This window comes from Sceloporus undulatus, chromosome 3, assembly GCF_019175285.1.
Source record: "Sceloporus undulatus isolate JIND9_A2432 ecotype Alabama chromosome 3, SceUnd_v1.1, whole genome shotgun sequence".
In the NCBI taxonomy this organism is placed as follows: domain Eukaryota; kingdom Metazoa; phylum Chordata; class Lepidosauria; order Squamata; family Phrynosomatidae; genus Sceloporus; species Sceloporus undulatus.
In genome coordinates this window covers 37,250,979-37,273,773 of record NC_056524.1, presented here as the reverse complement: position 1 = coordinate 37,273,773, position 22,795 = coordinate 37,250,979, and the positions used below count along the sequence as shown (strand labels likewise).

Sequence of the window (22,795 nt, the reverse complement as noted above, 5' to 3'; positions counted from 1 at the left end):
CTTAAACTGGATGATAGCAACTGAGAGGTTAGGCAAGAGCTTGCTCTTCGTCTAATACTCCTGGGTTTAACTGGTCAGATTTCAGTTAAGTCATAGTGAGTAGTAGTAACAGGGATGGGATGGTAGTGGATAGCCCTCAGCTACATGATTGAAATGGGGAAAGGAAGAGCGTGAAATAACTGTACAAATTCCACCTGAAGACTGCAGTTCTTTTCTTTTTCTTACTTCTGGATAAGCGCAAACTAGATACAGCTGAATTTCCTTCTAAGTAACAACATAAGATTACAAAAGCATTTTCAGGACTTGCCAAATCCAATGGTGGAGAACAAATAAAGCCAAGTTTATTTTGTTCAATATTCTTCATTACGAAAAACTTACTTCCAATCGATTTGCTGAAGTTAAGCTAGAGCTGGGATCTTGCAATACACGTCCAGTCTAATGCAAGGTGCCTGTGATGACATTAAAAGCCCTAAACAGCTTGCAATCTTATATTTGAGGGAGTGCCTCTCTATATACATTCCTGCCTGCTGGGGGGCCCTCTGCTGTATTTCACTAATGAGGTGAGAAGGTGAGTTTAGGGCCTTCTCAATGGTGGCACCCCAATTATGGAATGCTGGAGGCCAAATGACACCATATCTGGTTTCATTTAGGTACCAATAAACCATAGATACTTATTTACTTCACAGTGCTTGCACATGGTTTTAAACAGTTTCAACCAGCTGGAAGTGGGGGAAGTGGACTTAGGTCAACATAGGAAATTGTGTGTGGAACTGGTTTTGAGTTGATTAGTTGTATGCCACCTTGGAGATGTCTTGGATAGGAAGGGAGAGAACAAAATAATGAGGCCAGAATCCTGTTGGGGCATGGCATGTGGTAAGCGGACTTACGTGTGGGGAAAAAATGTGAGATGTGCAACATCCATATTCAGTATACGGCTAGACTTGGTAACTACATAGCAAAGCCAGCAAAGGCACCAATGAGCATTGGCGGCACTGCACAACCAAAGCTGAGTAGCTGATGAGCACCAGGGCTTTTTAGTACACATCGGTCACATGCTTCACAATTCAGTAACTGCGTTTCTTAGTGCCTCTGCTACTGAAGGTTTTTTTTTTGTTAAAGGGGAAATCATGATTTTTATGTAAATTCTGTGTTTTTTCAGTGGATGTGCCTAGTCAGGACTAAGGGGATTTTGGCTAATAAGCTTGGATGGTTCCAGATTCCATCTATCTGGAACGCTGTTCCTACATGTGCGTGCACACATACCACTGGTATCCATTTGTTATAATATGGATCTACAGATATTGTTGGAATGCAACTCTCATATCCCTCATTTTTGTGCTGTGGCTGGCTAGGACTGATGGGAGATTAGTTAGCAATAATTTGGTGGGCAACATGTTCCCACCCTTGCTGCTAATGTGTGAACAACAACAAGCAAAACAAAAAAAGCAAAACAAAACAAAACACCACAAAACAAAAGCCATTTTTTCTTAAAATCAGTAACAGATCCTTAGGGGTCCGAGAGCTTATCGCTTGGGTGTGTTAAATCAGCTTCAGCTGCCCAGGTTGCAGCCAGGACAACGGATGGAGGCAGGCATATTGCACACTAAATTGCTGCTGAATCGCTGGCCGCCATCAGCCCGGGTCCCAGCCGGCTCCAGCCATGTGCCTCCAGCACTTTTTTGAAGTCAGAGAGCTTTCTGACTTCTAAAAAGTGCTGGTGGAGCATGGCTTGGAGCCGGCTGGGACCCAGGATGATGGCAGCCAGTGATTCAGCAGCAATTTAGTGTGCAGTAATACCCCCTCCATCCTAAATCCTGGTCTGCAGCCTGGGAGGCTGGAACCATTTAAACGGCAGTGATAAGCTCCCTAATGAATGGCATCACGGTAAACGGAACTACTTAGAGTGGGCATTATGTGTAAGGAACCAGTCTGTCTGTCTTATACGAGTTCACAATCTCTATACAGCAACAGAGGATGACACTTAGGACTTTATTGCACTCACAACTTTCATGTTCTGGGGACGGAAGGGGACGCTTGTGGTGTGCACGCGTCCTGCAAAAAACTGGAGTTTATTGCACACGAAGACGTCCTCCAAAGAGCCCCGTTCTGCCCCCAGGTGCGCCCCGTTCGTGGTCAGTCCTGACAGGTGCATTTTTTGGCCGACGGAAGGTAATCCGTCAGGCAAAAATCACCGCCCGTCAGGCCCTGGACCGCGAACGGGTGCGCACCGGGGGGTGGAACGGGGCCTCTTGGAGGACGTTTTCAGGTGCGATAAACTCGTTTTTCTGCAGCACACACGCGCACTCGAGCGTCCTCCTTCCGTCCCCAGAATGTGTGTGCAATAAGGTCAAAGTTAGGCAGGAAAGGAAGAGGCAAAACCTTTTTTTTTTTTTTGGTAGGAACAGGTATATGCTGCCAACTAGGCTAAATATAAGATAGTTCATGAACTATACTTCTCAATACACATACTGACGATGGTTTGTCTTTTCTATCTTCTGCCTGATTTGCTGACTGCTTCACATACTGATGGGTAAGCAGAAGAAGATTTAATTCACTACCATTCTCATAATATAATAGAGCAGACACAATTGTGGAACCAACTGAATGCAACTTGACACACTGCACAGGGCTTGTAGTGTGAAACTGGTTGGAGCGGACAGCATTTCCTTCAAACCTACAGATCTTATATTGTAAAACTCATTAACCCATTGAAGCTTTGGGGTCAGCTAGTTTGAAAGGATTTGAAGGATAGCATTACACTCCAAGCATTACTCTTACATTAGTATTTTTATCTCCTGAACAAAAATGTATCCAGCATAAGTTAACACTGAGTGGTGAAGTAGTCATGACCCAGCCTGCTAGGGCTTTCAATTATAGCTTGTGACATTTCAAAGGATTAAAATATGTTTACTGTGAAGTGATCCAAGTGTTCAACAGTCTCTAACCCGTGCAAAATAATGCACTGCAGAAATATGCAGTTTGAAACTGTTTTAACTTCCATGGCTCCTGGGGTTTGTAGTTTGTTGTGGCACCAATGTTCTCTGACAGAGAAAGCTAAATATTTCACAAAATTACAAATCCCAGAATTCCATAGCATTGAGCCATGGCAATTAAAGTGGTGTCAAGTTGCATTATTTCTGCAGTGAAGATGCAGCCCCTTTTAGCACATCATGCTGGGGTAGTGAACTTAGCTGTAGATTTCATTATATGTGAACTGGGGACCATGGTTTGGTGTTTGTAAACAAGCCAAGATTAAATCATGGTATCAAATTGCCTTCCAAATTGGTAAGGTGGGCAAAGTGTAGGCTACAGGTTACATGCAGTTCTTGAGACCCCAAAGAACAGCCCTTGAAGCTGCCCTGAAGCAACCCAAAGCCCCTACACATTCATATTTTTTTAAAAAATATATATATATATTTTTTGTCCCAAAGGGGAAAAGGAGGAGGGGAATCAGCTAAAAACAAAACCGGAAGTACATCAGGAATGCTAGTGTGACTTGTCAGGAGGTATGAATGCGAAAATTGGCCTCTGTCCCCTCCACTGTTTTAAACTCCTATCATACCCATGTTTAGAAGAATTTAACCATAATTCCTGGTTTCCACATCTCTGGAAACTATGCTTGAGGGTTGAACTCTACCTTGTTTTGATGCTCAAATTAAGGAATGAGCAAAGAGGCAGGTTCCTGCTGGTCATCCATATCCTGGTTGATTCAACCAATATTGTTGAGTTATTGTGATGTGCTAATACTGATGTAGTGGTTTGACCATTAGACTATGAATCTGGAGATCAGGGATCAAATCTCAGCTCAGCCATATAACCTCACTGGGTGACCCTGGGCAAGTCACCCTCGCTCAGCCTCAGAGGATGGCGATGGCAAACCCCCTTTGAAGAAACTTGACAAGAAAACACTGTGATAGGTTTTGGTAAATTGGAACTGACTTGAAGGCACACAGCAACAGCAATACATATAATATACGGCATCCCATACAGCTACCAATATGGAATTTACAAAATTATGTTCCCAATTGATATACTTTTCACATAGCATTTTGTTGTAATTTCATTCTATTGAAGATGACAGGGATATAATTAGTTTATTTTGTTGATGATGTTATCGACCCTTGAGTCGATCTCGACCCATGGTGACTCTGTAGATGAGACATCTCCAAGACTCTCTATGTTCCACTGCTCTGCTCAAGTCCTTAAGATTCATACCTTAATAGAGTTCATCCATCTAGTTTATGGTCTTCCTCTCTTTCTGCTTCCCTCTACCTTTCCTAGCATTATTGTTTTTTTTCCAGTGAGTCATGCATCCTCATGATGTGGCCAAAGTATGACAGCCTCAGTCTAGTCATCTTGACTTCCAGAGAAATTTCTGGTTTTATCTCTCTAGGACCCATTTGTCTGACTTATTGGCTGTCCATGGTAACCTCAACATTCTTCTCCAGCACATCACAAATGAATTCATTCTCTTCTTATCTGCTTTCTTAACTGTCCAGCTCTCACATTGAGACATCGCACACACTTTTGTCCCCAATCTGGGCACGGGCAGGGGACGCATGTGGTTGAGTGAAAACACATTTTATCGTGTGCCATACTATCCTCAAGGCAGCCCCATGCCATCGCCCAGTGTTAAGCTGTCCCTGATCAGGGCTCAGGCATGTGAATTTTGAAAGACGGAAGCTTTCCAGTAGAGCAAAATCAGCTAGTAGTAAGGTGTTATCTATGTATCTTAGATTGTTGATATTCCTTCCTGCTATTTTCACTCCCCCTCCTTCTGTGTCCAGTCCTGCTTTTCATATACAGTTGGCCCTTCTTATACACGGATTTTTTATACTCAGATTCAAGCATCCATGTTTGAAAATGTTCCAAAAAAGTATCAATTTCAAATATCAAACCTTGATTTTCCATTTTTTATATGGGACACCATTTTGCTATGTCATTATATTTAATGGGACATGAACATACACAAATTTTGTTATACACGGGGGATCTTGGAACTAAACCCCAGTGTATAACAAGGGTCCATTATAATATGTTTTGCATACAAGCTGAACAGATAGGGTGAGAGGATGCAGCCTTGTCTGACCCCTTTGCTGATTGGGAACCATTCTTTTTCTCCATGTTCTGTCCTAACAGTGGCCTCCTGTCCTGAGTAAAGATTCCTCATTATGACTATCCAATGTGTTGGTACTCCCATGTCTTTAAGGGCATTCCATAGACTTTCGTGATCTATACAGTCAAAGGCCTTGCTATAGTCTATAAAGTGCATGCTTTCTTTTGGAATTCCTTGGTGCGCTCCATTAGCCACCATATGTTTGCAATGTGGTCCCTAGTGCCTCTTCCTTTCCTGAATTCTGCTTGCACCTCTGGGAGTTCTCTCTCCATGTATGATTGGAGTCTATGTTGCAGGATTTTGAGCATGCTTTTGAGATTAGAGCTATGGTCCTATACTTGCTGCAGTCTTTTGTATTTCCTTTTTTGTGGGTGGGGATATATATACTCCAGATGAATCTGTCTGCATAGGCAAGGAGCAAATTCTCAGGTTTCTATATTGTCCTTGGTCTCCTCAACCAGTGCTGATCTTCCTTCTGACCTAGGCCAATACTCTTAGGGTGGCTGATGTTATTTTTCCTGTTTCTTCTCATGTTTCACTGGATCCTCCCAGTAGGAGAAGCAACTATGCCCCATATTGTTTTAACTAGCTAGCACTAGATCTATTTTATCTTTCTATCACAATATATTTCTATCACACTGTATTTCTTTTAAAGAGTAGCTTTATTACTTAAGAAAGCAGTGTGTGATTGCTTTACAGGGGAACAAACACTTTATAAACAGTCTGATATTCAAAAGGGCCCAATACATCTAGAACCAGCCATATAACACCAGTCTTAAAAGACCTCCATTGGCTGCCTATTCGCTTCCGGGCGCAATACAAGGTGTTGGTTGTTACCTATAAAGCCCTAAATGGCTTGGGCCCAGGGTACTTAGAGGACCGCCTCTTTCCGTACAATAATGGCACAGACATCACTGGTTCAGGAGAAGAATACAGACCCAAGCATTTCAAAACTGGAGAGTGCAACCTTATCTGTCTTTACTGCTTGTTAGTATGTCCTCATTCTTCAGTTAGACTCCTCAATAAACATGCTTATCAGCAGTAATGACTCTCCTGAAGCTTCAGTAAAATTATGTATTTTTATGCCCAGATACTAATTTTGGTCAGCATTTAATGTGTCCCACTCAATACCTGATAGTGAAAATGCTGCATTTGTCTTGAGCAAGACTTCTGAGGTTACAACACAGCTGGAGATGAGAGAAAATAAAAAAGAGTACTTGCCCCATTAATCTATCTACATGATGCCCAAGAAAAAAACAAAGCTATTGCTGATCAAGTCGTTCTGTTCTGTAACTGTTCAACACAAGAAATCTCTATCAGAAATGTGAACAAAAATGTTATTTCCTCCCACAGTAAAGAGACTGATGAACGGGAAAGAAATACCACAATAGGCAAGTTGTAGATCTCTTTATGATTCCTTTAAGCCTCCATGGCTATGAGCAAAGGTGTACCTCCTTATAACAGAGACATTAGACTAGCACCATCACATAAGTGGCTCAAAAATGTCTTCTCTTGTAAGGGTCTTACAGCTAGAACCTTCACTTGACATATATAAGGAAATAAATGTTGTATTTAAGAAAATATTCCCCATTTCTTTGCTAGAGTTGGATTTGAAGCTGGTCGGGAATGAGAGTGCCAATGAGAGTGCCAAGATGTTGTAGGTCAAGTAAAGGTAAAAATTTACCAGTTCTGGACTGAAGTAGGAGCAGAATTTCCTGTAGGAAGTGCAGTAGATCTCTTTGGACATAGACCAGTCATAGAAAAAGTGCAGTCCTCCAGATGTTGTTGGACTGCAACTCTCAGCATTCTTCACCATTGGCTATACTGGATAGAGTTGATGAAAGTTGCATTCCAATATCAGAGAGCCAAAATGTTCTTACACTTGGACTGCAAGCTGCTGCTGTAATGCTCCTAGCCTAGGTAAGACAGCATTGGACTTTACCACACAGGGGCTCCACAGAACATGAGGAGAATGGAATGGAAGGGACCTGGAACAAGTGGGGAACAAGTGGGGACACATTTTATTGCATACAGAAGTCCCTCACCCGTTCTGTTCCCTTCCGTCCCATTCCAAATCTGTTCCAGAGGGTGCGATTTTTGAGAACTGTTCAGAACAGTTCTCAAAAATCTCAGTCCTCTGGGATGGATTGGAAATGGAAGGGAACGGAACAAGTGAGGGACTTCTGTGTGCAGTAAAATGCATCCCCCACTCATTCCTTTCCTTTCCCGGCCTCTTTCGGACCGTTCTCATTGTGTCCCAGGAGCCCTGTGTGATAACGTCTATTGTTTATAGGGCTTCATAAATCTTGTGCCAGTTTGTTTCATCAGTGTACAAGAATGATCTAATTGAAGCACAGATTTGAATAGTGCAATCAGGTGCAATTAAATACTGTAGAAATGCTTAATTAACCTCCCATCCACCCCAAAAGGTTAGACTTAAGATTTCATGGCTAATATTCAGTGTGGAGGAAGTTTCTTTAAAGTAGGAGGAAATGACAGTTGAGAGCAATTTACTTGCTGCTCCTGTTTAAAACTGAGATATCTTCAACTCATAACTACAGTTAAATCCTGTGTGAAAAATCTTTTTCTATTATGTCTCTTCTTCATTAGAAGAGAGGAAAGAGCTGAGTTGGTAGAGATGAAGCCCACTTTTACTGGCTTTCTAAAATTTCTGTTTTCTATGCTAAGGTTCTCATCCTGTGGAACTCCCAATGTGGTTGGATTGCAGGTCTCAGAATCCCTCACTACTGGCCCTGCTGGCTGAGGTTTCTGGGAGTTAAAACCCACAACATCTGGAGATTCAAGCTTGGGGACAGCAGTCACTTTCTCAAAGACTAGTTAAATTCAAAGACATAGCTGTGTTAGTCTGGAAAATCAGTATGCAAAGGGATCTTGTAGCACCTTTGAGACTAACTGAAAGAAAGAAGCTGGTGGCATGAGCTTTCATAGACTTGAGCCTACTTCCTCAGATGCATGAAAACTGGTTAAGATACTGCTGTGCCAGGACCAGACAAACTATGTGTCAAAATTATTTTCCCTGCACTCTCCCTCTTAGCAGACCACATTCTACATTAGTATAAACCTACAGGATTTCTGTTTTTCACATACAGGAGAAAGAATGCATGGGGTGTATCCACACTGTTGAAATAAAGCAGTTTGACAGTGCTTTGACTGCCATGACTCTGTCATACAGAACCCTGGGATTTGTAGCTTGGTGAGGCTACCAGAGCTTTCTGGTTGGCCAGGCTGAATACCTCACCAAACTACAAATCCCAGGATTCCACAGGAAGGAGCCATGCAAGTTAAAGTGGTGTCAAACTGCTTTATTTCTGCCCTGTGCCTGGTCTCAGGGTAAGAGGAATGCTGTTGGAGAATGAATTACAGTACTTTGATTAAAATAGAACACTGAGCTTGTTAAATCTATGAGATTTGCCAACATGGGCATGTAGGACTCTTGTGAAGGAGGCTGTGTAAAGTTCTTGCTTGGGTCTGGAATGTGGATTAGGATCTTGAAAAATGCAATTTGTCCTTTTCCTGGTCTCCCATATTGTAGCTGCAACTAGTTGTTCACATTCTCTTCTTGGGCTTGTTCTTTCACAGTTTTTGTGGCATATTTCTCATTTTTGGCATGGGTGTGAGTTTATCTCAACTAGAAAGGCTGAGTTTGTCTCTATCCACTGTGAAATAAGAGGTGACATTTTAACCATGCAGTAGAAGCCATAGCCCAAGGTAAATGGAGCCTCCTACTCTGGATGGGGGTGTGAGGATCTGTGGAAAAACTTCGCACATGCCATAGCAGTAGGCCTGGCAGCAAGCAAACATTATTTTAATTTAGGAATTGTAATCTTCAAGGAGGTGAAAATGTTGGAACTGGAGCACCTATATATGATATATTCCAAACCTAAGTCAAAAATATGGTATTGCAGTAGAAAGGAATAACAGTTGCTCAGGCTGTAATTCTGCCTTTGTAACTTCACACCTCTGATGAGATTTCATGTAATGAGTAGGGTGGGACAATCCAATGCTGTCAATTTCTATCTATAAAATGATCATATCCTTGTTTAGTTTGTTTATTTAAAAAATTATGAATCACTCTCCTGTTCAATGGGCTCCCATTATGTATGATTCAAGGCTCATTCTCATTATATATGATTCAATTCTCATTAAGTATGATTTAAAGACACATTTTTGGGTCCTAAATCACTTCTCTTGTTTCCATCCTAAACTAGAAGTGACCTCCTAATCATATCTGATCCCCACTTGCCAGAACAGGGAGGTGCAGCCCATAGAAATCTAGGGGCGTATAAAATTGGGTGCTCAAGGCTCCTAAACACTCAGTAGTTGCCCACCATGATTTAAAGGCCACCTTATTGACTGCAGCATATGATATAACCATGTGCTATATGTCTATCACCTACGGCAGGATGTCTGGATCATACAGGAGGTCTTTGGGATTGATGGAGTTTTCTACTCCTAGGTTTGACTTATACTGAGATCAGATATAGTTTGGTCATTACCAAAAGATAATGAGACAGGTATTTGCTTGGTCATTACCTAAAGATAAACCTGGTTTTCTAAACCAGTGCTTCTTCAGCTGTCTGATGTGATGGACTTGTTTCCCCATCACCACCCCATTATGCCAGGGACTGACACTATATTTGTGTTCATTACCTACAACTGTTTCTTTCTTTCCTGGAGACTCATTACAGAGCAACATGGAATGGCTTGCAGACTGCCACGTTTCTATGGATCTTTACTTTGAATGCACTGTTCTAGATAACATTTGGTCCAACAAAAGGGCATCTCCTCTTTGCTTCCTTTGTGCCAGGTTTCACATAATTTCTGGGTGTACCTTTAAAGTGATCCTACTGCCTGTGATGTGTCATTTCACCTCTTCCATGGGTAGGAATGAAAAGAATGTATAGCTCTGTTTACAGGAATGCCCAATAAAAAGGTATATGTATAACTTGTTCTGATGCAATTTATGAAGATTCTATCATAAACTAGATATACTGTACTGAAGAACTTTTCATGTGGCTTGCTTTCAGTGACAAAGACAGGAAAGCTGGCAAGAGACATGGTAGTCCTGAGTGAAACCACAGTACTGATAAATTTGTAACTCTCTTCTAGACTCTGTGACCAGTTCAAAATGGCAAAAGGTGATACTGGTGTAAGATGTTTCCAAGGCCTACTGATCTTGGGGAATGTTGTTCTGGGGGTAAGTGAATTTAAACTATGCAATCTGTGTAACAGGCTATGGGTATATAAATACAATGAGTAGCATTTTTCAGGTCCTTGCTATCAGTATGTTCTTCAAGAGCCTACAAACCAGGGATATAACAAATATTAGTCAATTTTCAGATACATGGCAAAAAGAGGGGTTCCGAGCCTTTAAAAAATGGTTTTCCAGCCAATAAAATGAGGATGTGGTGAGGTTTTTTGTTGTTTCTCACTTTTTTTAAACAAATTTCATTCATATTCAATCAAGTTTTTTAACGAAAATGACTGACATCCGGCTGCAGCCCAGCTCCAATGCTGGTCCCTGAACTCACGTTGACAGCCATTTTTCAAAGTCGAGAGCTTTCTAACTTTGCAAAATGGCCGCCAAAGCAAATTCAGGGACCAGCATTGCAGCTGGACTGCAGCCGGATGGCAGTTTTGAGGACAAAAGCCATGCAATAACACCAGTGTGCAGCTCAAATTAAGCTTGAATTCAGCAACAGTAAGAAGCTTTATTTAGCTTTGTGATAATCTCCCATATTTGCTTGTAAATTTTAAGAATGCTGATTTCTAAAACCCTACACAAACTAACATTCCTGCACAACAAGTCACTTGAGTCATTTTCATTTAGAGGAAAATACATCTGGCCCTCTGTATTCACAGATCTTTTATCCATGGATTCAACCATCCATCACTTGAAAATAAATTTTTAAAAGTATACATTCCAAAAAGCAAATGTTGAGTTTGCCATTTTAAATAAGGGCCGTCATTTTACTGTGCCTTTGTATTTAGTAGAACTTGAGCATCCACACACACACACACACACACACACACATATATATATATATATATATGAGGGGTCCATGAACCAAAGCCCAGTTACCAAGGGGCCATTGTACATCTTTTCTGCTTCAAGATGCTTTTTCTGTGCAGGAAAACCACATATTTTTGAACCAAAGAATTTTGCCCAGTGAATATCCAAAGCACGGATAATGCTTGAAAATGGCCCAGATATTTTGGCAGAGCAGAGATAAATTGAGGGCATAATTTGCTGTTACACATCAGAACTGAATAAGTGAAGATTTGCATCCCTACTCACAAGTTTGTGCAAGCATCTGTTTGTTTGTTTTTTACCTGGCATAACAGAAGAGAATTCAGTGCAAGCTTTGAACAGTGTATTCAGTTTGGAGCCTCAGGGGACTATGGTCAAATTAAAATTAAAACTAACCCAAAAATACTGTTTTAGGATTATGGTAATTTATGTCTTTGGTTCCCAGTGTTGTGGCCTCGCACTCATGGCAGAGTGCATATACTTCGTATCAGATCAACACACATTGTATCCATTGCTGGAAGCTACTGACAATGATGACATCTATGGAGCTGCCTGGATTGGGATCTTCACTGGCTTCTGTTTCTTTTGTCTATCTGTCCTTGGTATTGTTGGTGTCTTGAAGTCAAACAGGACAATGCTATTGGTGGTAAGCTGAATAGTAAATAATATTATGCAGCCTTCTCATGATCTAAGAATACTCTCAACCTTTTGCCTTACAGATGTTTTGGACTTCAGTTTTCAGAAATCACATTCAGTGTGGCCAGGGCCCAGAAATTATGTGAGCTGAAGTCCAAAGCATGTGGAAGATCAGCTTTGGAGTCAGGCAGCTGGGAGTTGGTGCTTGCCTTACCTCCTCTCCCCCTCCCCAGAAGGAATTACAGACTCACAGCAATGTGTAGTTAGAAGGGACCCCATTTGGTTTAACCCCTGTCACTGCAGGACTGCACAGTTAAAGTATTCATGGCCAATTGCCTTTCAACCTCTGTTTCAAAACCACCTCTAAAGATAACCCATCACCTTCCAAGTTAATCTAGTGTTGAACAGCTCTTAGTGTCAAGGACTTCCTGACAGTGATAACTATGTGGGAGAAAGCAATGACTAGGTTGTCAAAGTAATATGTCTGCAGAGTTGCAGAAATGAGAATAATCATGGGTATTAACACTTTCTGAATAAATGAAACTCACTGCTGCAGCTTCCAGGTTGTCACAGTTCTAGCATGGAAGAAGTCTGAAACTATTTTTTCCCCAGTTAGAGATATGTGCATAGTTTGCTGTCAATCATTGTGAAAGGTATGGCAAAAAAGAGATAATTCATTGTACTTGAAGTAGATAATGTCCTCCTATATCTTGCCATCATCATCTCAGAAAACTCAGTTTTGTCACCGAAGGGAATGTATCTATGCATCTTAATCCTGAGGAGGGATATTTTTCATTTTACTGGATAAAACTGTTATACAGTCAGTTCTTCTTTAAGGGATATTTTTAACTATTATAACGAAAGAAAAGAATATTTATTAGAAACTATTTTTCAAATCTTGATTATCTAGCACCAGGTCGCAGGCAGGGAATAGTTTCCACAATGTGGAATTTTTAAAAAGATTTCTGCTATGTGACTGAAGGGCAAAAAGAAGTATTAATAATCATATCTTTTTCTCAAGTTTAGTTTACAAAGTCAGATATTTATAAGGGATCCTCTTATAATAGGATGCCTCTACCAGTGTTTGCAAAGAATCGTATGTGTGGAACAGAGGCATGGTCCAGACGGAGGGGAAAGGACGCCCCTCACTCCTCTCTGTCTGTCTGTACAGATGAATAAGCCCCGACTCCTACTTCTGAAGCTCAAATCTCGATGTGGACAACTTTCAGGAGTGGGTGGGTGGGTGGACTGCAAAATGCTGGGGATGTACCCATACATCTTTTTCCCCATTTTCCTCCAAGTTTGGGTAGTGCAAAAATTGTTTTGCTTCTAAATGGTTCTTAGTGTTCCTGAAGCCTGGAGGGATTGTGAGGTTATTTCATTGCATGGGATGGTTCACCCCATCCCATTTCAGGCCTTGAGAAGCCATTTTTTCCATAAGGGAAAGGGCCAAAAACATTTTTCCCTCAAAATGTGTTGAAACGACTCATACTACCCCTTTGGAGAGGAGGCTGTTATGAACATTTGGTGTAAAAAACATTTTGGAATCATCGTCCTCAAATTTCGGTAGTGGATTGCAGGGACTTTTGGGGAATGCAAGGACAGCATTTGGAGGGGCACATGTAACCACAGGCAGCATTTTTCCCACACGTGTTTCACATCTTGTTCCTGTGAGGAATAAAGAAAGCAAAGGTGGAAGCCTTCTCCAGAAGAATTATTTCTTTCCCTTGCAGATCTAAATCTGAGGTTTGAGTGTGCTTAATGTTCTGTCTGACAAGTGATGAGTATTTTGTTTTGTTTTCAGTACATCATTCTGATGATGATTGTCTTTGCTTTTGAAGTTGCCTCCAGCATCACAGCAGTTGTGCATCGAGACTTTGTAAGTACTCTGTTCTCTCAGATGCTCTCAGCTTTTAGACTTGAGATTCAAAAGATGCAGGATTGGGACACAGCTCTGAAAAAAGTTTGAAACTGTAAACAGAAATAGAGATAATGGCAGAGGGCATATTTGTGAGAGGCAAGGACTTAATGAGATGTTATAGTTTTAATTATTGCAAGGTGATCTGTTTAGACCCAAAGAAAATAAAATTTCCCTGCCCACATTTGGGTACCCAGTGAACAGTGGTGGGGAAAGTATGTCCTCTGATCCTGTTAAGCAGTATCAGAGCCTCCCCAGATTAAAAACATGGCAAAAAAAATCCCAGCTGATACACACACAGAGAGAGACATACAAGCCACCACAAAAACAAGATGGTTGACTCCAGGTCCCACTATTGCCCAACACACTAATCTCCCAAAAGTCACAAAAATTGGATGTATTCGTCCAGATTCCCAGGACCAGAACTGCCTCTCTTCCTGCCACATTGGCCTATAGGATGGGGGTTCAAGGAAGGAAATTTGTACCTCACCCCTGCAATAAGAGAATCAACTGGATTTGTAGCCCAAAGAAGTGTGGAGATGAACTATATAGGAACATTGGTACATAGTGGGTCAAATCATGAAAGCATCTGGCCCAGTACTGCCAACTCTAGCTACTAGCAGCTGTACCAGTTTCAGGAAAGATTTTTTCAGAACTCTATTTCAGGTCTCTCATGCAAATACAAACTCATCCGAAATCAGACTTCAGGGTGTTATGGAGATATAATTTTATTATATATTAAGATATAATTGTATTACATATTTTATTCATGTTGATCATTTGCAAACAAGTACTGGGTTGTCTCTTGCTCAGAGGAAGCAATTAAAAGTCACCTTGTCAAATGTTTCCATTGATTTATGTATTTATTTGCGTATTTGCTTATTTGTTTCTAATATTTCATGGTGTAGTGGTCTGAGCATTAAACTATGACCCTGGAGGTCAGGGTTTGATTCCCCCACTCAAGCATAGGAACCCACTGGGTGACCTTGGTCAAATCATACTCTCTCAGCCTTAGAAGATGGCAATGGCAAACCCCTGCTAAAGAAACCTAGCAAAAAAAACCTATGATAGGATCACCCTAGAGTTGCCATAAATCAAAACTGACTTGTAAGTACACAACAACAACAACAAAGTGTTTTTGTATTGCCTCCCATCCCACAAGGGTGTTTGAGGTGATGAACAAATAAAAATAAATTAAAACAATACAATTTTTAAAAAACATTAAAATACTCTTTAGCTTCTATAAGTTGTTCACAATCCTAGAATCCCATTTTAAATCCATTAAAATAGAAAATGTAAATATTGAATGCTATACAGAACAGCATGGCTGCCCACTGGAAGCTTAAAAGATATGGGGTCAGCCTGACTTTCTTGGCTGGGAGTTTCACAGTCAATGTGCTAATACAGAGAAAGTACGTTTTTGATTAAGTAGTGTCCTGTCAAACTTTGGATGGGGGCATCTGCTAGTTATGTATAAACTTAACACTATGTAGCAGAAGAGAGAATTTAACTGTAAATACTGAGCAACATAATGTTGGATTTTGTTAGGAAGTCTATAGTCTTTTCCAGAAAAGAGTCTGTTTAACTCTTCTGCTTCCTCTCCCCTCTTGTTGTTGTGTAGCTCACACCCAATCTCTTCTTGAAGCAAATGCTGGAAAAATATCAGAACCCAAATCCAGAGAACAATGATGACAAATGGAAGAGTGAGGGTGTCACCAGGACGTGGAATCGTCTCATGGTGCAGGTAATGATAACTTATAGTGAACCTGGGGTTATAGTCTTCTGAAGCATTAAGAATGCTTTTATAAATATTTCAGGACTCACTTAATGATCTTGCTTTCCCTGCCTTTTAAATAAAAAGGTTCCTGCTGAACATATGCAGCTGTGCTTTGTGTGAATGTTAAAAATGAAATGCTCTTAATGTCTTAACTCTTCTAAGATTTTTGGCAGTCTTGTTCAGGTATTATAATTACTGGTAGGGAGAACATGTATGTGTAGCACAGCAAATTACTCTGCCCTTAATATAATGCATGCCAAGTATTCCTTCCCTTGGTATCTATGCATACATCAGTAGGAAGGGCCTCCATTAGAGCCTGAAAATATGGGTGTAAGGAGGTCAAAATGTTCTAGTCCTCAGTGAGAATCAGTGTCTTGACACAAATTGGCCAACTACTGCAATAATTTATTTGCTTACCTGCTTCCTTGCATTTTTGCACTTGTTTGTGAAATTTTCATTTGGGGTTTGTTGAAAATACATTGAGTTTGTATAAAAGATGTATTTGCAAAAAACAAACAAACCTGAAATGCAAAAAAAACTCCTCCATTGTATTTCATATTCACACCAGGTGAGAAAAAAAACTTTGCAAATTATTCATTCTTGCATGTGAGAATGAAGTAAGTAAAGTTTTGCATCCTAGAGCCCTTTGCTATTGAAGTTTTCAGACTTCACTGGAATTCTCTGCTGATTAATACTGATTTGGAATGTCATGAAGGGGCAGCAAATTGTTACTCAGTTTATTATTATTGCTGTTGTATTTTTATTATCAAGGAAGGCCAAGGCATTCGGATTTTCTGCCTCAGATGCCAGAACAGCTTGGCAGAGGGGGAACCATTGGTTACTGTGCCTCTGGCAGCAAAATGCCTTGGTCTGGTCCTATATATAGTTGTATCCATGAAAGGCCCTTTCCTGCAGAAGTTGATAGGGAAAAGCAACTCAGTGTACCCTTGGAATCTGCTGAGGTTTGTTTCCAGGATGCCCCATGGATACCAAAATCCATGGATGCTCATGTTCCATTAGATACAGTGGCATAGTAAATTGATGTCCCATGTATAAAATGGCAAAATCAAGATTTGCTCTTGGAATTATTATTTTTAAAATATGTTCAAGCCTTGGAGGGTTGAACCCATGGATTCATGGATTCAGAATCTGTGGATATGGAGGGCTGACCATTCAGGATTTTGGAGTCAGAGCACAACCCCAGTATATATAACACCGGAACAGCACTTCAGTATTTTGTTTATCCATACTTTTATGATGATTTTTGGGAAATTACTGTTGGAGTTATAGCTCCCAGAATCCCTTTGGCAGCTTGGCCAGTGGCCAAAAAGGTACTGTTTCCAAGTTCTGCATATATGTTTCTTGCTTTTGTATATTTATTCCTTATAACATATTTTTAAGAATGGTTACAATGTTCTTCAATACTGCCAAGTCTCAAAGGAGCCACAATTCAAATTTTCTGTTCATTCTCTTTATGGTCTTTCCTACACTATATGTCAAATTAACTTGGGTAGTACTAGTGCATACTTAGTTTCTGTCGAAATATAAAACAACATTGATACTGTTGAAAGAAATGATGGTGACATTGCTTAGAGCAGCAGTAGTTAACCTGGACTGAAACTCCAGCTCTAACATACTTAACTCATGCCCATTGATATCTTGAATTTCTATCTCTACTCAAAGCTATTTGGACTAGCACAATCTTTCCCTACATGTAGGAGATTACGAAGATTTAGACCATGTACCTGGGATTAATTTTAGGTCATCCATTCAACACTATTTTCTTAAAAATCTCTTCCATGCAGATCCCAGTGAAATGATGAGATTACTATAGGGATATATCCATGACTTGGAGGAAAACATTGAATACAATATAACAGTTATGCATATTTTGCTTCTAGTGATTATGGTTCCAGATCGTAACATGCTGTAAAGTCACATACTTGAGGAACTCTTAATCTAAAGGGCTATTGATAGGGTCTTCCTATTCCATCCAGTATTACTATATTCTAACAATATTCTAGTGGTTTTGCTCCATGGGGAGCATTGGAGCCACCAGCCTATCACAAGCTGTATTTCATTTCTCTTCTTCCCCACAAATTTCTCTCTGCTGTATTTTATGTGACAAAATAACACACAATTTCTATAGCAGCTTTAACAAAACAAATTTCCTTTCAACCCAGGATGACTGCTGTGGTGTGACTGGCCCAAGAGACTGGCAGAACTATACCTCTGTTTTCAGGACAGTGAACAATGATGCTGATTTTCCCTGGCCACGGCAGTGCTGTGTTATGGATGTCCTAGGGAAGCCAACGAACTTGGATGGCTGTAAATTAGGGGTGCCTGGATATTACCACGAAATGGTAAAGACTTTGTCTTCATCTTATTTTTGCAGTAATTGAAATGCCTACATTCTTCCTCTATGCAATATTAGTGGATTACTGGGGGGGTGTTGAGTTGGCTATGACTGGTCATGAAAGGGACTTTGGCATCGTAGTGTATTCCTCAATGAAAATATTAATCAAATAGTCAACAGCTGCCAAACAAGCATATTCAGTTTTAGGGAATATTAGGAAAGGAATCAGTGCTGAAACTGTTAGAGTCATAATGATTTTATGAAAAACCATGGAGCAACCACTTATAGAGTAGCTGGTCTCTACACCTCACAAAAGATATTGCAGAGCTGGAAAAACCACCCTGATCAACAGTCAAAATGATCAAGTTTAATAGAGTAATGACCCTGTGAGGAAAGGTTGCAATGTTTGCGGGTTGTTTAACTTAGTAACAAAAATAGCATCAAAAATGTAGGTAGATGGGAGGTCATAATAAATATGACAGATGTGTATAAAATTATACATTATCTGTAGAAAGTGGATTGGGAGATGTTTTCCTTTCTCACTTAATGCTTCAAGCCAGAATCATCTAGTGAAACTGGATGGCAGGACAGATAAAAAGAAGTGTTAATTCTCACAGCTCATTGTTAAAACTATGGAATTTGCTTCCACAAGATATAGTGATGGCCACCAACCTGGATGTCTTAAGAAGGTGATTAGACACATTAATGGGGGATACAGCTATCTATGTGTTAGTCATGACGAGTATGTATATATTACCTCCAGTGTCAGTGGCAGCATCCCTCTGAATATTAGTAGCTGGGGAACACAAGCACAAGTATGCTGTTGCATTCATGCTCTGCTTGTGGGCTTCCTGGAGTATCTGGTTTGCCCCTGTGGGAAAACGACCAAACACCTTTGGTTTGAAGCAGTTTATCTGCTGCTTTTACGTTCTGAAATAGAACAGTATTGTAAAAGGTTCATGCATGGTTACATGTCACTAGGAATGAAAAGAATATTCCAAAATATTTGAATAATGCATGAAAACTAAGGTTTTGAATTCTGGGGAGTCCTGATGAAGATAATCCTGAACAGATGGGCATCTTCAGAGGTCAGGACTTTTTCTACATGAAAAATGCATGTGGGGCCCTTTTCGTGCATTAAAAAATGCTCATCTGTAAAAAAAATAGCATTCTCAGTGAGAAATAATGTTTTCTGCACAAAAATTGCCATTTCCTGTATGCTTTTTCTACAGAATAAATCCCAAACTGTGAAAAATTCTAAAAAAAAAAAAAATCTGCATAGTTTTCAAGAACTTTCTTGTAGCAGGGGCAGGAATATTAGTACTTGTCTGTAAGTGAAATGTATGAAGACTTAGTTCTCTGCATGTTACCCTCTTTTCTTTCAGCCTTTCAGTGGGCTTTTCCCTGTGTTGACAAATGTAAGAAGAGTGACTTATGCCTTCTTCTTAGCTTGTTGTCATTTTGACTAGGGATAGCACCAGAAGCATATTGCTTCATGAAGGCGTTTTTAAACATGAGACAACCGGAATATAATAATAATCATAGTTCTTGAAAACTGCAGTTTTGAGTTATTTTCACAGTTTGGAATTCATTCTGCAGAAAAGCTGTACAAGAAATGGCAATTTCTGTGCAGAAGACATGATTTATCAGTCAAAATATTATTTTCTGTACAGATAAGACTTTTCTCTGCACAAAAATCCCCCATATGTATTTTTCATGCAGAAAAATGTAAAACTAGCACCCTTGAAGCACCTTGAAGATCAACAAATTAATTCTGGCATAATGTCTTTTGAAGACAAAAGTCCATTTCACCAGACTGGATTTGATTATGCCAAAATCAATTTACTAGATTTTTAAGGTGCCCAAAGACTCATTAAGCAAAAGGTTACCACAGCAGTCTTGGGGAATCACAACTTTTGCAAAAGCATAAAGAATCTTGGGAACAGTGTGCTAAGGAGAAGAGAATCCAAAATAAGGATGGCACATGTAGGAGGCCACAGAATGTTGGGTACTTGAGAGAGGTAGAAAGAGGACAATCAGGAAAATGGATTGGAGTATCTCGAAGGAAGGCATGGCAAAGAGGCAGCAACTCTGAACAGGACTCCTGTTATGAGAATATTCAGTGCTGCAAACCCTTTCTACTTGAGAAGTAAAATCAGAACACAAGACACCGGGGAGCTAGCATTTAACATGCCACATGAGTGGATTATATTTTTTTGATGTAATTACTATCTTGCTCAAAGAACACATTATAAACAGGCTCCTACCTAGCATATGTAGTGGTGTTGTTACTTTAACCTTGATGAGTACACCAGTGTGTTCAGTGTCTGGGAAACCAAAGAGTAATGCTGTGTGGGAGGTGGCACATTATGTTGTTGTGACAAGGTGGATGCTGTAAGCACCTTCAAATGTTAGTTATGTTCTTGTTCAAAGATTGGATCTCTAAGTAGTCAAGTGAATTGGGAGTATATATTCTTCAAACAAGCAGCCCAGCCTCAAATGCAGGGTTGAGATATCTCTAACTATGTTATTTGGTTAACTGCAACTTACTCTCCTGTTTCCTTTTATCTCAGGGCTGCTATCAAACCATTTCTGGCCCAATGAACAGACATGCTTGGGGTGTTGCCTGGTTTGGATTTGCCATTCTTTGCTGGGCTGTGAGTTTCTAACAGTATTTAATTTATTATGTGTCAGATGTTGTGTGGTTTCCTCTCATTCAGAGAAAGCATATGTCTTGGTCTTGTTTCTTCCAGGTCAGACAATGCTATGGCTGGGTTTTGGCATGAAAATATGTCAATTTTTCTAGTTTCTCAGATATGCCCTACTGGATTTCAAGACTACCCATCCCCCTGTTCCCCCCCCCCAGTATGGGAATTGATGTGGATTTTGATATACCCTTTTCCTAATTTACATATTTTCAATGCATCTTGCCCACAAATTCAAATAAACTGGTGGACAATTTTAATACACATGCATTATAGATGATAGCGAGCCTGTGTAGAATAGTGGTTTGAGCATTGGATTATGATTCTGGAGATCAGGGTTCAATTCTCCACTTGTCCATGAAACCCATGGGATGACCTTGGGAAAGTCACATGCTCTCAGCTTCAGGGGAAGGCAATGACAAACCTCCTCTGAACAAACCATGCCAAGAAAACATCACGATACGGTCAACTTAGGATCTCCATAAGTCAGAAACAACTTGAAGGCACGCAAAAACAACAATTATAAATGAGAAACATTTGCTTGCATATAATTTAAATAAGAGAATATTCTGCCTCTAGTAGCTGCCTTCTATTGATGAGAAATGAAAATATGTATGTTCACTTCTGGTAATAATCTCAAAGATAAATGTGGACAAAATCTTAGTTAAGGTAAATATCTTTTCTATCTCTATTTAAAAAAGGTGGGAGAGACTGGGAAATGTTGTGGACATTTAACAGAGTTTTTTAGGACGACATTTATGTAAGCTCGTTCTAAACTAAGTCTTTTGGTCTTAAAGCTGCCACAAGACTCTTCTTTTTTATATTGAAACAGACTAACATTGACTAATTTTGAAAAAAAAAATCCATCTCTAGTCATGAATCTTTTCCTCCCATTAAAAATAAAGGCCCACATCCTATTGGGCAGTTATGAATGCATAACTACCCCTAAGCCCCACTTAGGCATTGCTAACAATGGACATCCATACCCCTGTTCCTCAAAAAGCAGCCGACTGACCTCCTCACCCTCTCTTGTGAGTGATTTCCCTTGTGACAGACAGAAATGGGGTCCCTCTTGCAATTCCCCCTTGCACCAGAGATTGCTTGCATGTGGAATGTCAGTCAACTGCTTCCTGAGTAATAGGGAAACAGATCCCCATCTATTTCAGTAGGTACTTCCTGGAAGTAGGGTTTGGAGGACTTTCACAGTATCCACGTTCACATAAACTAGGCACTATGTAGGAATACAGTTATGAATATGCATCTCCCTGGTAGGATTCTGGCCATTGTTTCTTGACATTTGGATATTTTTAAATAAAGCCATTGCTTCTGTAGGAAAATGACAAAAATCGGATTATTTTTACTACCTAAGCTTTAGCTTCTGTGTTTGACTCTTTTCTTTGCTTCAGAGTCCTTGTATATATGCACACTTAATTTCTTTAGACCCCTAGAGGAAGCTTAAATTGCCTGGAGCTAAATATTTGATGTCATACTGATTAGGATGACGTGACTGTATGCTACCTTCAGCTATACAAATGACTATTTGTGGCTTCTACTTTTTTTTTACATTTGAATTTTAATCTGATTGTTATATATACATTGTTCTGGAATTTTATTAATGAAGAAATAAGCAATTATTATTACAATAACTCTCTGCCCCTACCCCACTATATACTGCGAAGAGAGAAGGCATACTTGTTCCTTCATTCCCAGTTGAAAGTACAAATTACCACATTTTGTGTGCACTCGTTCCTTGTTACTGCTGCCTGCCTTTTACCCATTGGCTATTTTAAGTTTTGATCATGAGCTGCTTCTACTACAGAAACTTGTCCCTTATTTATAGTACTTTGTACACTGGTGGAGTATACCATTGGTACATATCCATGAGACCCAGCATGTTGTAGTGGTTCAAGCATTGGACTCCAACTTGGGAGATCAGGGTTTGATTCCCCCACTTGGCCATAGAAACCCACAGGGTGACTTTCAGTGAGTCACACACTCTCAGCCCCAGAAAACCCTGTGAACGGTTTGCCTTAGGGTCACCATAAGTTGGAAATAACATGAAGGCATACAACAATAACAAACATATGTGTACTAGTGGTATACATAGCTGGTTGTATATTTATTTTATGCTCTTAGTACTCTCTCCACTGGCAATTAGACATTAATCACTCGCAGAAAAATAATAAAGTTCTATTGCCTGATGTAGTACCTGGGAGGATTCCTAAATTGTTCCTC

General features: G+C 40.0%; 1 protein-coding gene across 2 annotated transcripts in view; it reads left to right on the top strand.

The window, feature by feature from the left end:
• Nucleotides 1-22,795, top strand: part of UPK1B (uroplakin 1B) — a 49,043-nt gene that overhangs the window by 22,081 nt on the left and 4,167 nt on the right. For both annotated transcript variants that reach the window (XM_042459098.1, XM_042459099.1), the window contains 6 exons: nucleotides 10,247-10,334; nucleotides 11,614-11,814; nucleotides 13,609-13,683; nucleotides 15,344-15,466; nucleotides 17,683-17,862; nucleotides 20,429-20,512. In XM_042459098.1, coding sequence (XP_042315032.1) covers nucleotides 10,247-10,334; nucleotides 11,614-11,814; nucleotides 13,609-13,683; nucleotides 15,344-15,466; nucleotides 17,683-17,862; nucleotides 20,429-20,512 — 751 coding nt within the window. The remainder of the gene's footprint in view (nucleotides 1-10,246; nucleotides 10,335-11,613; nucleotides 11,815-13,608; nucleotides 13,684-15,343; nucleotides 15,467-17,682; nucleotides 17,863-20,428; nucleotides 20,513-22,795) is intronic.